The 14,487-nt window shown below is 35.5% G+C and overlaps 1 protein-coding gene across 1 annotated transcript in view; it reads right to left on the minus strand.

Annotated features, from left to right (window-relative positions):
• Window positions 1-14,487, minus strand: part of MAN2A1 (mannosidase alpha class 2A member 1) — a 170,003-nt gene that overhangs the window by 30,594 nt on the left and 124,922 nt on the right. The window contains exon 16 of the mRNA XM_017527221.2: window positions 14,177-14,291. Within this exon, the coding sequence (XP_017382710.1) occupies window positions 14,177-14,291 (115 nt within the window). The remainder of the gene's footprint in view (window positions 1-14,176; window positions 14,292-14,487) is intronic.

Raw genomic sequence — 14,487 nt, forward strand, 5'->3', positions numbered from 1 at the left:
GAATGCTCACTGAACTTCTTTCCAGTACATACTGCTCTTCCAGCTCAATTGGAGCTAACTTCAATTTGTTACTACATTCATAAAACTACTTTGAGTATCAGCTTCATGGGTGAGGAAATGGGGAATGTCCTTTATTTAAAAAAAAAAAAAAAAAAAAAAAAGACAGGGTCTCTAGGTGGTCCAGGCTGGCCTCGGATTCCTGGGCTCAAACAATCTTTCCACCTAGGCCTCCTGAGCAGATGGGACTACAGGCAAGTGCTACTGCACCCAGCTGATGCCTTTTTTTTTTTTTTTAATGGCCATAGTCTGAACCACTAACCTCTGCCAGTTACCTACACATGTACATTTCCTGATGACAGTTACTAGAAGGACCTGCATAGACAGGTGACTCAAATATCTCTACCACTCATTGGGAAGTTGAAAAAAAAAGTCACATAAATAACTGATGATAAATAACAGTATCTTCTCTAACCTAGGAAATGCATTACTCTAAATGCAAACCTTCTTTTCAGTATGCTTGCATTAACTGAAATATTTTTGTAACGCCAAAAGGAATGTATATGGAATTTTAATAGTAACAGATAAGCATCTACAAGTGAACCAAAAACATTCAAAACATAAAATGTAGCACCAAACCTGATAGTACTCAAGTAATGCTAGGGAGCATGGCTGATGACAAGAAGTAAACTCTAACTTACTAAAAGCATTCATTGGGTTTTTAGTACTGTTTTATGTTTTCTTCTTTCTAGATCAGATATTCTCTCACAGGTCAACAGAATACATGAAATGAAATAAAGCCTTAACAAAAGAGAACATCATTAATTTCAATTCATGTATCTCCAGAAATCATTTATAAAAGAATATGCTTGAAGGAAAAATTAATAATTTCACATTACCTCTAGCAATAATAAAGTATTTCTGTTGAGAAAAATCATCTTTCTAAAGCTCAGTATTATACTCAGATCCTGTTGTGGCAACAAACACTTAAAGCTCTCTAAAAGGAGCCTTTATGTCCATTCATAATTCAGCAAGATAAAAATTTAAATTCTGTGTCAGGAGAGACTTTTAAAATAAGATTAAACTTAATATGCTTATTACGAACAAGCCAAACAAAACCTGTAATGGTCATAAAAGCAAGAGAGTATCCCTGAGTTCTCAATGACTATTATTTTTTTAAAGAACAGTATATGGTTAAAGAACAATATATGTGAGTGACTGAAAGGATTGCCAACTGTTCCTATTCTGTGTCAAGAATTCCCTAAGTTGTCTCTTTCCCAAAGAAGCTCATGCAATAGAAAGGAGAACTTCCTGGGAAACAGGAATGCAAACCAGTGGTACCCAGTGGTCTGTTGTACCTGTGCATCACATGGCAGCAAAAGTGCTATTTTTTACTACAGTGGCTCTACCTAGGCATGAATGGCCAGGGCTTTCTAAGTCCCTCTGTTTTTTTTTTTTTTTTTTTTCCAGCACTTTACAAGATTAGTCACTGCGGAAAGAAAGGAGTGATGCCATTCCCAGGTTTCAACGCAGAGAAATACATGCCCTCTTGCTGCTAACTCTCTCCTCCTTGGAAGAGAGAATGTTTATCCTTATTTACATAGGCTATGCAAGGTAGAACAGAGCCAGTTCACAGGTGAAAAGTCATAATAAAAAGGCCAAAAAGAGTCCTTCAGAAGGCCCCACTACACCAGAATGCTCTGTAGATGCTGTAGATTCCAGTCTCACCCCCACGGTTAGGATTTTTTTTTCTCCCTACAGGATGTTAGCTTCTCATAGACACAGACTGTCTTACACACCATCTTTGCATTCCAGTTCTTAACAACATTTGGGGTACAAGGTTAAGTACTGAATCACTGTTAAACAGAAACAGGTAAGATGTTATAGCCTGTCCTTTATCATGCAGAAGTTAGCTGACATGGGAGGAAAGCAAACTGGGCTATAGGTAAAGTTTAAGTAGCTGGGAAGATGAGGGAATAAGGACTTTCATTTTACATACATGTTACATACATGCACATTAGAATATAAGCTCCTTAAGGCTAGATACCATGTCTTATTTATCTTCATGTCCCAGCATGTAGAAAGTGTACAATAAATGTATGCTGAGTGAAGGGTGGCAGCTATGAGGCAATGACAGGAGCCAAGAATTACTGATGCTTACTAGGTACCATATGTTTACTACAAGCTCTATATATAATGACTCATTTCATCCTGACCTTAAGCCAAGGAAGAATCATTTGCCCAAGGACAAGACTGGCAGAACCAGAACTAAACCACTCCATCATCATGCCTCACTGGCAGACCAACTATTGGAGAAGTATCAAGTTACTCTCGGACCAAGTACTGAGAGAGGCCTTGTGGTAACTGAGTAGAGAGAAGACCTCCAGATTTTTTTTTAATCCAATATGCTGTAAGAGCTATTTGAGTGAAATAACGGACAAGGATTCCAGACCCCAAAAGCTCTTTAAAACAACCCCAGACTCTCTTTTAAAATGACACACGCACCTTGGAAGCCAAGAAAGTAATACATATTAAATATTAAAGATACATACTCTAGTGCACAGCAGTTCCTCCCCACTGTACCTAGCTGAAATGTACATAATGGTAAGCCCAGGAGGCATGCACCAGAATGTTTACTGCGTACTGGCTCTAGGAGCAAAAAAATGGGAAAACACGCTAGATGCCCCTCAACAGAAAAATGAATAAATAAAATCACATACACCCGTGCTTTGGAATGCTGTGTCACAAATGAAAATAATGAGGTACCTGTCTCTCTTGGCAGAGAAACCTCAGAAGAAAGAAGCTAAATGTAGCATTTGTATAGCATGATAAACTATGCTGAAAATCGACACAAACGCAATACTATACTTTTCTACAGGTGTAAGAGCATGTGGCGAGTGTACGCTTGCATATATATCTGATCCTCTCCTGAGGAGTAGATGGAGACAAACACAGATAGAAGAGGAATTTTACTTTATTAACTGTAATGTGTGAAATTTGTCAAATGAGTACGCATATATATTATTTATACCTGTATTTATAAAATAATATTAAGCATTTTTAGAGTATTTGCTAAGACAGCAAGAAGAAATAAAACCAAGTAGGTCACCATCAGGAGGCTGGGCCATATCACAGCTTTGGGAGGGAGAACTTCCTAGGAAGCAGGAATGCAAATCAGTGGTACCCAATGATCTGTTGTACTGATGCATCACATGGCAGCAAAAATGCTATTTTTTTTTTTTTTACACTCAGGCTTACAGGGTCTTAGCGCCACTCTCAAAACGATGTTGCTCTCTTCTCAGAGCCTTCCCCCATTGGGTGGATTAGGAGAGAGGGAACAGAAAACAAAAGGCATCACCCTCTTAACGTTGCTTAGCAGTAGTCTAAGGAAACTGAGAAGGGTGCTCCCTGGTGTGGGGAGAGAAAAACTGGAGGGCATGCAGGGCACAGTGGCTCGTGCCTGTAATTCCAGCACTTTGGGAGGCCAAGGCAGGTGGATCATTTGAAGTTGGGAGTTTGAGACCAGCCTGGCCAACATAGCAATACACCGTCTCCACTAAGAAAAATACAAAAATTAGCGAGGCGTGGTGGCGGGTGCCTGCAATCCCAGATACTCAAGAGGCTGTGGCAGGAGAATTGCTTGAACCTGGGAGGTGGAGGTTGCAGAAACCCAAGATTGTGCCACTGCACTCCAGCCTGGGCAATAGAGTGAGACTCCAACTAAAAAAAAAAAAAACAGAAAAACTAGAAGGCAAATCCAACACATGCCATGCCTGAAATGTGATGTAGAGGAAACATCCAGGAGGGTGTAAGGACTCCAAGAAATGCAAACGGAAACCCTGCAGTCATAGCTCTGAGCAACAACTAATGTTGGCCTTTGGAGAATCCCAGGCTTTTACTTCCTCTGTACCACCAACTCTCTTCACTCTTAGATCCTTCAACAATTTATCTGGAGCTGCCTAATTCAACCCTGAACTGTAGAATCCCAGTTAGCTCAACCCTCTCCACTTCTCCAGATCATCTTATTCTAGCTATTCTGAAATGCAAAGTGTACTTTTCCAAGGAATATACTCTGATAACTCAGATACCACTCTCACCACACTCAACCAGTTATAGGAGTAAGAGGCAACAACTTGGGAAAAAGGACAAAAAAGAACCTCACTCACGTCCCAGCAAAGTCCGGTAACCTATCAGTGGCACCTAATGTGTGATTAGAACAACTCATTAGATCAAGAGGGACAATAACAGCTGGCCCACAGTCACCTGGGAAAAAGACAAGTGATGGTGAGAATCCTCGGAGACATATTTAAGTCTGCAAATAAAAGTTTAACTGAAATCTGACATATGACTGTCAAATTACATAAAATAAATCTCCAAAAAATCCATCTAAGATTCAAAGAAACATCTGAGTGTCTTAAAAATGCTGGTTCTCAGGCAAAAGGGAACCTTGCTATCCATGTAATTGTTGCTCTCATCTCTTTTCCTCCAATCTGTGTCTGAGCAGACAGAATGACAGAACCATCACTTTGTTGAAGAAGTAGGATAATAATAGCTGTCATAAAAAACCAGGGTTTCTGATTTCAAGTATTCCCTCTTCAATTTGGGGAACATTTTGTTTTGTACTGTAATCATCAAAAATATAAAAATACCTTTGCTATTATGCACTTACTTTAGTGACATTTTTGTGAACTTTATTCAACTTAGTTTAAAGCTCAAGCTTATGGTTATTAACATATACTGCTTAATTCAATAAGTATCCTTATATGAAATTCTTACAACAATGATAAACTGAGTAAGTTAACATTCAAATGTTTCTGAAAAGAAAATATTATCATGACCGTATTTAAAAACAAAAAAAAAAACAAAAACAAAAAAAAAACTGTACTTAAATTTGAAAGTACCAAAATAAAAATAGTAAAAATTCCCACTACTGGGTGACCTTTTTTTCCATGTTGACTCACTCAATTTATCATTCATTATAAGATCTAATTTATCCTCTGAGTCACTGCTGATTTCTGGGTCTGTAAATGTTCATATTGATTATTTCTCCACAAGTGAAAATTTTAACATCTGCTTTCATGAATACAAATTTTTGTAAATTTCATTCCAAGTCACAAATTTAAGAAAATGATATACTGCTTTGTGCCATTCATAAAACACTACTAAACAGCTACTATTACTTATCAATCACTTATGAGTTAGGCACTAGTGTATATATTTTATGCTTTTCATTTCTATAATTCTCACAAAAATGTCAAAAAGTAAATGTGTACAGGAAAGGTATGGCATTTTGATCATATGAATTGCAAATGTTGGGTAAATATTATACTAATAAACTGATATACTTGAAGAAATAATAACTGAAAAATATATAACAAAACTGAAAAGCTGTCTTTAAAAAAAAAAGCATTAATTTTATAAAACAACAATCTTTTGGAAGCTCTGTTTTGGAGAGATAACACTGACAACAGTTTTAACCTCAAAATAGATAATCAAAATAGGAGGTGAATAAAATAGCTCACAACACTGGAGTTTTTTGATACTTCCCCATGACCCAGGTGTGGGCTGGTCTAGAACAGGGGAGAGAAGACAGCTGAACTAATCATGATATTTGAGCTGCACATCTGCGACACTGGCAGTTACTCTAAACTCACCTATTTCCTGTTTTCCCAAACATGCTCCTTTCTAAGGGACCTTTAAACAGGAGCAGATTCCTCACACTGATCTGCCTCCATGGCAGATGTTTCTTTTCCACCACTCTTACTTCTTCTCCCAACTTACAAAAATAAAATAAAATAAAATAAGCAGCAGTGTATCTCTCACCCTCTTTAGTGGGTGCTGAACAAAGACAGTTCGATATATTGGTGTCTGACTGGACTTTAATGACTAAGTAACAAACATTCCTGCGAAACATGAGGTTTACAATTGCTTGCTTGCAACAAAATTGAAAGCATACCTAATCAGGTTGTCAGGCAGTACGTCTTTAAGAATAATTGGTTAAAATTAATATTTGACAATATATCACTCTGTGACTTGCAGCATCTAATGAAGAATTGAAAGTACTGAATGATATTCCTATAACAAAACTCCTTTCATTACCAGCTACTTATTTATGTGAACAACTTTCCTTTGCAGTGATATTTATAAAAACAAAAATGAACAAAATCATGTGTCATTCTAGCAATAAGTGACATTTATCAATGGATACATTATCTATTAGGAAAAAAAAAGGTTAACCCATTGAGAAAAATCTTTCCCCTAAAATTTATAAAATTATTAAAATAGACACATGATTTTTGGCCAACTGCATACTACTAATAATTTTTATATCTAAATCCAGAAGAAATAAAAGAATATTTAGAGCCTTATAACAGACTTTTAAAACATATATATGTGTGTGTGTATATATATATATGTATATATATACACACACACGATTTTTGTTTTAGAGAATAAAAGACTGACCAATAACAAGACACTGAGCCACAAAAATACTGCATTAAGATAAAATTCTGTGGAGAAACAAATGTAATTATAAGGAGAAAATAATGATGTTAAGTTTCTGACAGCTAAAGAAAAAGAGCTAGTGCAGGCTTTTAAAAAACACATGATTTAGTACCACTGCCCATTGAATATGCTTATTTTTAAAAGTCCCCATGTACAATATACTAAAAATAACATCCTTTGCAATTATTTAAATGTATAAAGAAAAACTACAAGTCAATTAAAAAATATATAAGGGACAAAGAGTTCTTCAAATCCTTATAGTAGGCTTCTAAACAACCATACCTCACACTTTGTGATATTCTTTTCTTCCTTTCTGCCTTTCATGTGACATTCTCTAATACCTAGCCTCTCAAGAACTCACTTCCTGCATTAAATCCTCCCCAATTCCCTCTAACCTTAATGACCATGCTTTGTCTTATAACACTCAACTCTCTAACTCAAATGGCTCACTCACTCTTGTAAGTATATACCACACTCACTATGGGTCAGGTTCCTCGTATATTCACTCAGTGAATACTCCCAACACCTTCTGAAGTTGATTCTACTACTGTCAACATTTCAGAATGATAAAACGAAAGCCAGATTGGCAGTAACCTGTGCAATCTGGTCAAACAGCTGTTAAGTGGCAGAGCTGGTATGGGCCTGGGAATAAAACACAAGAAAACTGGCTCTGAAGTCTCAACTCTGAACCATTACACATCTCCTTTGTTTCTTATCTCTGTGCCCTTCACCTGAGTTCAGGGCAACCCACCTTTGCAGGGGATGGTGCTTCCTTGCTAAGGAGTTATGGTTTCAACAAGCAGCTGCTCTCAAACAACCCCAAAGATAACTTCTGAGTTCTGAATCTTGTGTAACCAGAATGTGCTTACAGTCCCTTAAAATAACTTTCTCTTTCATGCCTGTAGGGAATAATCAGGTTCAACACATAGCTACTTATTTCAATTTTTAAAAGTTCCAATTAACAGGGAAAAAATTCCTTAGCAGTCAATTGCATATTATGATATTCCAAAAATGTTTTAATTACCTAAGCCTGCCTAGCTATATAACTTACTTAATGCTTTTTAGTTTTAAATCAAACTAAATATGGAATATAGCTCTGGAAAAAAATGAGAGATTGATTGCAAACCATCTTAATGTCCTCATAAATCTTTTTATGAAAATAAAAAGAACTTCAGTCAAGCTCTGAGACCTTGTTTACAAGTGAGGTAGACTCCAGGGATGGAAGGCCCAGATTCAAGCATGCTTAGAAGATGAATTTAAGCACTTCTTGGCCTTTTGGCTAAGATCAAGTGTAGAAAATGAATTTAGAAGCAGGGAGTCAGGCACAAGAGACTTTATGTGAAACTAAGTTGTATGAAGACTCTTTGATGGTTACGCCTGATTGAACATTTACCTTTTTTATAGATTAAGAAACTGAGTCTCTAAGAAATTAAAGGGCAAATCCATATTCCTCTAGTTTGCTTAGAAGCAAAACTAAGGATTTGGATCTCTAAATCCCAATGTGATTCCCTTATAAGAGAAGTCTTCAAAAGTTTCATGTACAATGCCTATCATGAAAAAACTATGCATGGATTTTCATCAAAATAAATGCATACTTGTTGTAACATGTCTGAACAGGATCTAGTTTGAAGCACTAAGAAGGGTGAGAATTCAGTTTGAAAAGAGCCCCTATCAGAGCAATATAAATTATGCTAAAATTTAAACAAGAACAAACATCAAATTTTTGGTGGAACTTGGGTGGAGAATGGTGAAATCACTCATGCTTTATGAAGTTTATGGGGACAATGGTCCAAGAAAATCAGCAGTGTACAAAATGGAGAAATTGTTTTAAGAAGGGATGGGACAATGTTGAAGATGAAGACTCCATCAATTTTCAAGAAAAAAAAAATTAAGTTTGCTCCTTCTCTAATTGAAGAGAAGTAACAATTAGCAGCTTATACAGTTCTGACTGAAAAATTAAAGTTGAGGAAACTTTCCACTCAATGGGTGCCAAAACTATTGTGTCCAGATCAGCTTCAGACAAGAGCAGAGTTTTCAATGGAAATTTTAAATAAGTGGGATCAAGATCCTGAAACACTTCTTTGAAGAATTGTAATAGTAGATAGAACACAGCTTTACCAATCAAAACAATGGCTAACAAGAGGTGGAAATGGTCCAGTCAAATGGTCAAAAGCAAAAGTCATGGCAACAGCTTTTTGGGATGCTCAAGGCATTTGGTTTGTTGACTTTCTGAAGGGCCAAAAAAAAAAAAGTAACATCCACTTGTTATGAGAATGTTTTGAGAACATTAGCCAAAGTCTTAGCAAAAAGACACCCAGGAAAGTTTCATCAGAGTCCTTCTCCACCATAATGTTCCTGCTCATTCCTCTCATCAAACAAGGGCAATTTTGTGACAGTTTCAATGAAAAATCATTAGCCATTCACTTACAGTGCTGATTTGGCTCCTCCTGACTTCTTTTTGTTTCCTAATCTTAAAAAAAAATCTTTAAAGTAAGAAGACTGAAATGATTCCCAGGACCCTCAGTTCCTTAGGGATGGATTAAGTGTAGCATTGCTTATGAAAGTGTCATGAACTTGATGAAGCTTATGTTGAGAAACAGTTTACATTTTTATCTTGTAATTCTATTTGCCACAAACTTTTTGAAGTCCCCTAGTATGTTTAACTAGATGAAGCTCATTTTGACTCTCTAAAAACCAAGAGTCAGGCTATAAATCCACTTAGGTTTATATATTCAAAATTGCTCAGAGAAAAACTAAGCAACTCTCTTCAATTGCTAAATATGCCCATGCAAGGAAATCAGTCATTTCAGTCAAAGGAAAGTCATTGCTTCCATACTTTTTGATGTCAGTTCATTACATTTTGCCCCCAGGCTACTTGTTTTCTTTCAGTAAGATCCATTACACATAACACTTTATAATATGTTGGTGGAAAATAGGGCAGAAGTATCTAATTTAAGATATTTCCCCTATGGGTTAAAACATGGTTTACACACACAAATACTCACTATCTAACAAACATCTGCCTGGGAGAACACAGTCCTTCGCCAGTGAAATGTACATGACACACCGGTTACCCATGGTGACCTAATTCTTCAAAGCAGCTGTTGATATCAGAAACTAGGACACTAAAGTCCAACATACAGCTCTGAAGACAAATAAGGCCACAGTTAGCAATGTCACTTACCTGTATTATATTATTGCAAGGTATGTACTTTCTGTGTAGGTGGAATATTAAATAAAACACAAGAGGACACAGGAGTTTCTGTTTGTACTATATTCTATCTTCTAATCCCAGATTAACCAAAAAAAGCTGAAGTAGCAGCCTATATGGTAATGTTTAAAGCTTCAATTAAATGAAAGATGATTATACTGCAAGAAAAATTAATTCCTACCTCCCTCAACTTTTCCCCCAGAAAAATGTTATTTTCTACAAACAAAATAAATTATATTTCATTAAATTTTGGGTGCTATAAAATGGATTCATTAAACCTGACATTGGCAAAGAATTATATGTAATTAGAAATTTCTGAACTGCTCTGATCTTATAGAGCTTTCAAGGCTAGTAAGCACAAGATTTCTTCTAATTTAGTATTTCTAGAAACCTTTTGAATGTGATATCCGAACGATAATAAAAAGAAAAATAGAGTGTTCTTTTAATAGCTTAAAAGATTATAAGAAAGAGAGAGCCCTTCAGCTGTACTTCTAATCATTTTCAGAATCCAGAGAGAAAGCAAATAGAAAAACAAAAGTTAAATTTACCAAACCAAAAACAAAAGTAGGGTTGAACTATAAGTCCTCTCAACTCTGTTTCAATAGTTACTTTGGGGAGAAAAGGGTCAGAGAAGAACTAAAGTAGAGATTGATAAATATCAGAATATTTTGTCAGGTATGCATTACTTTAGATTTTTTTTTAAAAAAGAATGTTTTAATAAATTGAATTTGAAAGGTTTAAAAAAAAATAGACACCGAGCAAAAATAATCTTTAGTACAAACAAATTTTCTGTTTCTTTATTCCTTGTTGCTGAGAGATCACTAACTCTTTTGTATAATTAACTGGTTTAGTAACCTAATACAATTATAGTATGTTACCATAAAATATTAAGTCTATCTCCCCAACCCTCATTTCTTCCTGGATTGAAAATCTGGTACTAATAACAAACAGTTTCATTCATTAATACTCATCTAAGTAACTGCATTTGGTTGGTTTAAGGGGGCAAAAGTAGCATACGTCCAAAACTAGTGTAGTAAATTAAATTCAAGGATAAATATTTTTGTTATTTTATGCAATATTAGCTAAAAGCCAATCTACAAAAGCATGGAGGTTGGCTGACATTTTCTTTGCACCTATAATGAAAAGCCACATTTTGTCTATGCACTTTGATCAATCATCCAGATGTCTGATTTACAGGAGGCCAAAGTTTAGAAAGTTAAACAACTTTCCAGTATTTCTTAATACAGAAGACATAGCAGCAAATAACAGATCCCTGAAGCCTGATCACCCTTTCAGGCAGTATGAACACTTATAGAGCCAAACACCCTGAAGACTTCATATCTCTATCATGGGCCTTGATTAGCGATTTCATTAAAACCCCAATAAGCCAGGACTGAGAAAACCTGAGTCTTCAGGCAATGTGTGAAAAACAGGAGGGACAGGTGAGTCATGAAGATTACTAAGGAAAGACTCTCTCCACAACTGGGCTTATCTTTTCCCAGAGGGAGATTTGTTAAGATGAGCTCAAATACAAACATGGGCAGGTATATAGTGTGGAAAAAGCATTTCAGGTGATCCTAGTATCTCTATTTCTTACCAACTACTTTCATGTTGAAAAAAAAAAAAATAAATGATCTGTGCTACAAAGAAAGAAAAAAAGATTTATATGTTACTTCAAGCTTATATATGACAGCTTCAGGTTTAATCCAGGCAGCTACTGTAAAACTCATCAGTGAAGCACTCTAAGTTTGCAGTTACACTTATTTATCCATCATTTATCATTATTTTTTCACATGCACAAGAGAACACCAAGGAAGAGAAGACAAATAATCCAGAAAGGAAACACGTGAAAAAAGAAAATTAGGCCAGGTGCAGTGGCTCATGACTAATCCCAGCACACTGGGAGGATAAGGCAGTCGCATCACCTGAGGTCAGGAGTTTAAGACCCACCTGGTCAACATGGTGAAACCCTGACCCTACTAAAAATACAAAAATTAGCCAGGCGTGGTGGTATACATCTGTAGTCCCAGCTACTAAGGAGGCTGAGGCAGAACAGCTTGAACCAGGGAGGCAGAGGTTGCAGTGAGCTGAGATAGTGCCACTGCACTCTAGCCTGGGCAATAGGAGCCAAACTCCATCTCAAAAAAAAAAAAAAAAAAAAAAAAAAAAAACAAAAAAAAAAAAAAAAAAAAAAAAGGGTAAAAAAAAAAAAAAAAAAAAAAAAAAAAAAAAAAAAAAAAAAAGAGGGAGGGAAGAAGCAAAGAAGGAAGGAATGAAAATTTAAAAATAAAAAGAGAAAAGAGGCAGAGGCCAGACCAGCAAATAGAAATGGGCTACATTGAGAGCCACTTTGGAAGGCCAGGAGCCAGTCAAACTTCAGTGACCCCTGTTCCTGCTTAATGCTATTAGCCACTGGACAGTTCACTGCCCAGAGTGGAACAGGAAGAGAAGAGGAAAGGAAAAATGACAAGCATTTAGTTCTGAACAGTGCAGTTTGCTCGAATGAGTAAACAGACAAGCCAGAGTCTATTAATTTCCAAGTTAAGCACTAAGTACTTTGGCAAGCTAAGCTACACCCACCAGCAGCAGAACAGGACCATCTAGTCTACACAAACTGCCTTATGATGTGAGAATGAGAGGTCCTGGATAATCCAAGGAAAACCCAAAAGATACAGTGACATGATAAATAAAAGCAAAAGCAATTATGCAAATATTCCTGATTGAGAACTTGTAATTTTAGGATGAGTTGCTACAGCGTTTACTCTGAGACACAGCCCATCTCTAAATATAACTGATGAAAAACAATGGCAAATAAAATTTGATGACACAAGTTTGTGCCAAAATGTGTGCCATGTTGTACTCAAGGAAAAACTTTTCCACTAAAAAACAAAAATTTTAAGCAAACTTAAAAATAGATGAGACTATCTTCTGTGTGATAATGCTATAAAGCTGAAAATGTAACTTAGAGCTCTCGGGGTATTAAACAATGGCTTTCACAAAGACTACAAACAGATGGTCAAAAATATAGTTTCTGACTTACAAGAAGTTTTGAGAAACTCAATAAAAGATTATTTCAGAACTACAGGTTTTCCTGTAGATAGCAAAGTGATTGTAGATAACTGCTGAAGTCACATTTAGGACATAAAATTAGTGTCTAGCATTATTTTTCTCATCCCCCAGACAACTTTTACTTTTTGATTCATCCTACGAATCATGGGTTATTTTGAAAACTTATCATATTATTACCTAAAGAAGTTGCATGAGCAAGTTTGTCCATACCTGAAATTCTAACAAAAAGCAAATACTAACGAAATTTGAAGTTAATAAAAAAATTAAATAAAAGCAAAATTAAATTTAGACTATAAAATCAGAAAATTGAACTTCGGTTATCTAAGAAATTCCCTGGACACAGTATCCTTTGCTTCCCCACAATATCTAAAAAGGAAACAGTGCCTGTCTATACATTTATCTTTAGTTTGTGAAATCCTTTATTTTCTACCTGTATGAAGATTCAGGGGAAGAGTATTTTTTCTTTTCTAATTTGTTCAACTTAGCTAACAGCAAAGATAAATTTAAATGACATTTTTATGAGGACCTTTTCTAAGAGTGTCGATAATATGGTAAATGCCCTGGTTACTAGGATTAAATCTGTGGTTGGAAAACACTCCATTCTAAAAACAATGAATTCTAAATCAACCAACCTAAATGTGCAAGTGTGAGAGTGCTTGGTAACCACAGCTCTACTCAGGCCCCATGGAACAATCAGTTCCATTGCCCGGGGTTAAGTTCTCAAAAGGAACAAAAGCCTATTTCCTTTTTTTTTTTAATTGACATAGGGTCTCACTCTGTGGCCCAGGTTGGAGTACAGTGACATGAAACACATTCTTTTTTAAAAAAATTTTTTTGATTTTGGTTAGCAGAATTCATAAAGATGCTGCTCAATACTGTTCTAAAAACAATAAACAATTTCTAGATTTTATATTCTACAGGGTAGAGAACTGTAAGCAAACAGAACTAGTTTAGAACATTTTTCTCTTAAAGTTACATTCCAATGACACAGGCAATATTTAAGGAAGCAGGCCCCATATATGTGTGTGGTCTACTAACTGAAAGTCATATTTAATATCATTTCCATTTCATAAAAATCAAACAAAACTATATTGTTTTCAGGTGTTAGAAATGAAGTTTCCAGTTAATGAGCTCATGACTAAGACCAAAATGGCAACAGTGAAGAGAAGATATACAGAGGAACATGTATATGTAGGGATTGAAACATTATAACCAGTTTTTATTATCAAAGGGTAAGTTTCATATTTTAAATCATATTAAAAATATGATGTCAAGTTTAGAAAAACATCATCTCCAAAAACCAACTGTTAATTTATTAAGAATGGCATAAGAAAAGCAAGAATTAAAAAACCAGTATACGTATGTTTCATAACTGCATTCGTATTTTCTTACCCTGTATATGGTATAGTCGGACCCTGTGAGTAACATGGTCAAAAAAGGAAGTCACTTCCGAATAAATCCTTCCATGGGTCACTCTGACGAAGGGTGGTGTTGTGTAAACATAAGGCTGAGAACAACAACAAAAAATATTTGAGAAAAATATTTTGGCTTCCAAACTTTTAAAACTTTTATCATTGATATTTGCAATTTTAAGTGTTAACCAGATCTTATAAGGTAGCAGAATATGCATGTGATAAAAATTGAACATTTTTTTTATTTTTTAAAAATGCTGAAAATAGGAAATAAAAATGTTTACAGCTTAA

The sequence above is a fragment of the Cebus imitator genome, unplaced genomic scaffold, assembly GCF_001604975.1.
Source record: "Cebus imitator isolate Cc_AM_T3 unplaced genomic scaffold, Cebus_imitator-1.0 Scaffold46, whole genome shotgun sequence".
Lineage (NCBI taxonomy): Eukaryota > Metazoa > Chordata > Mammalia > Primates > Cebidae > Cebus > Cebus imitator.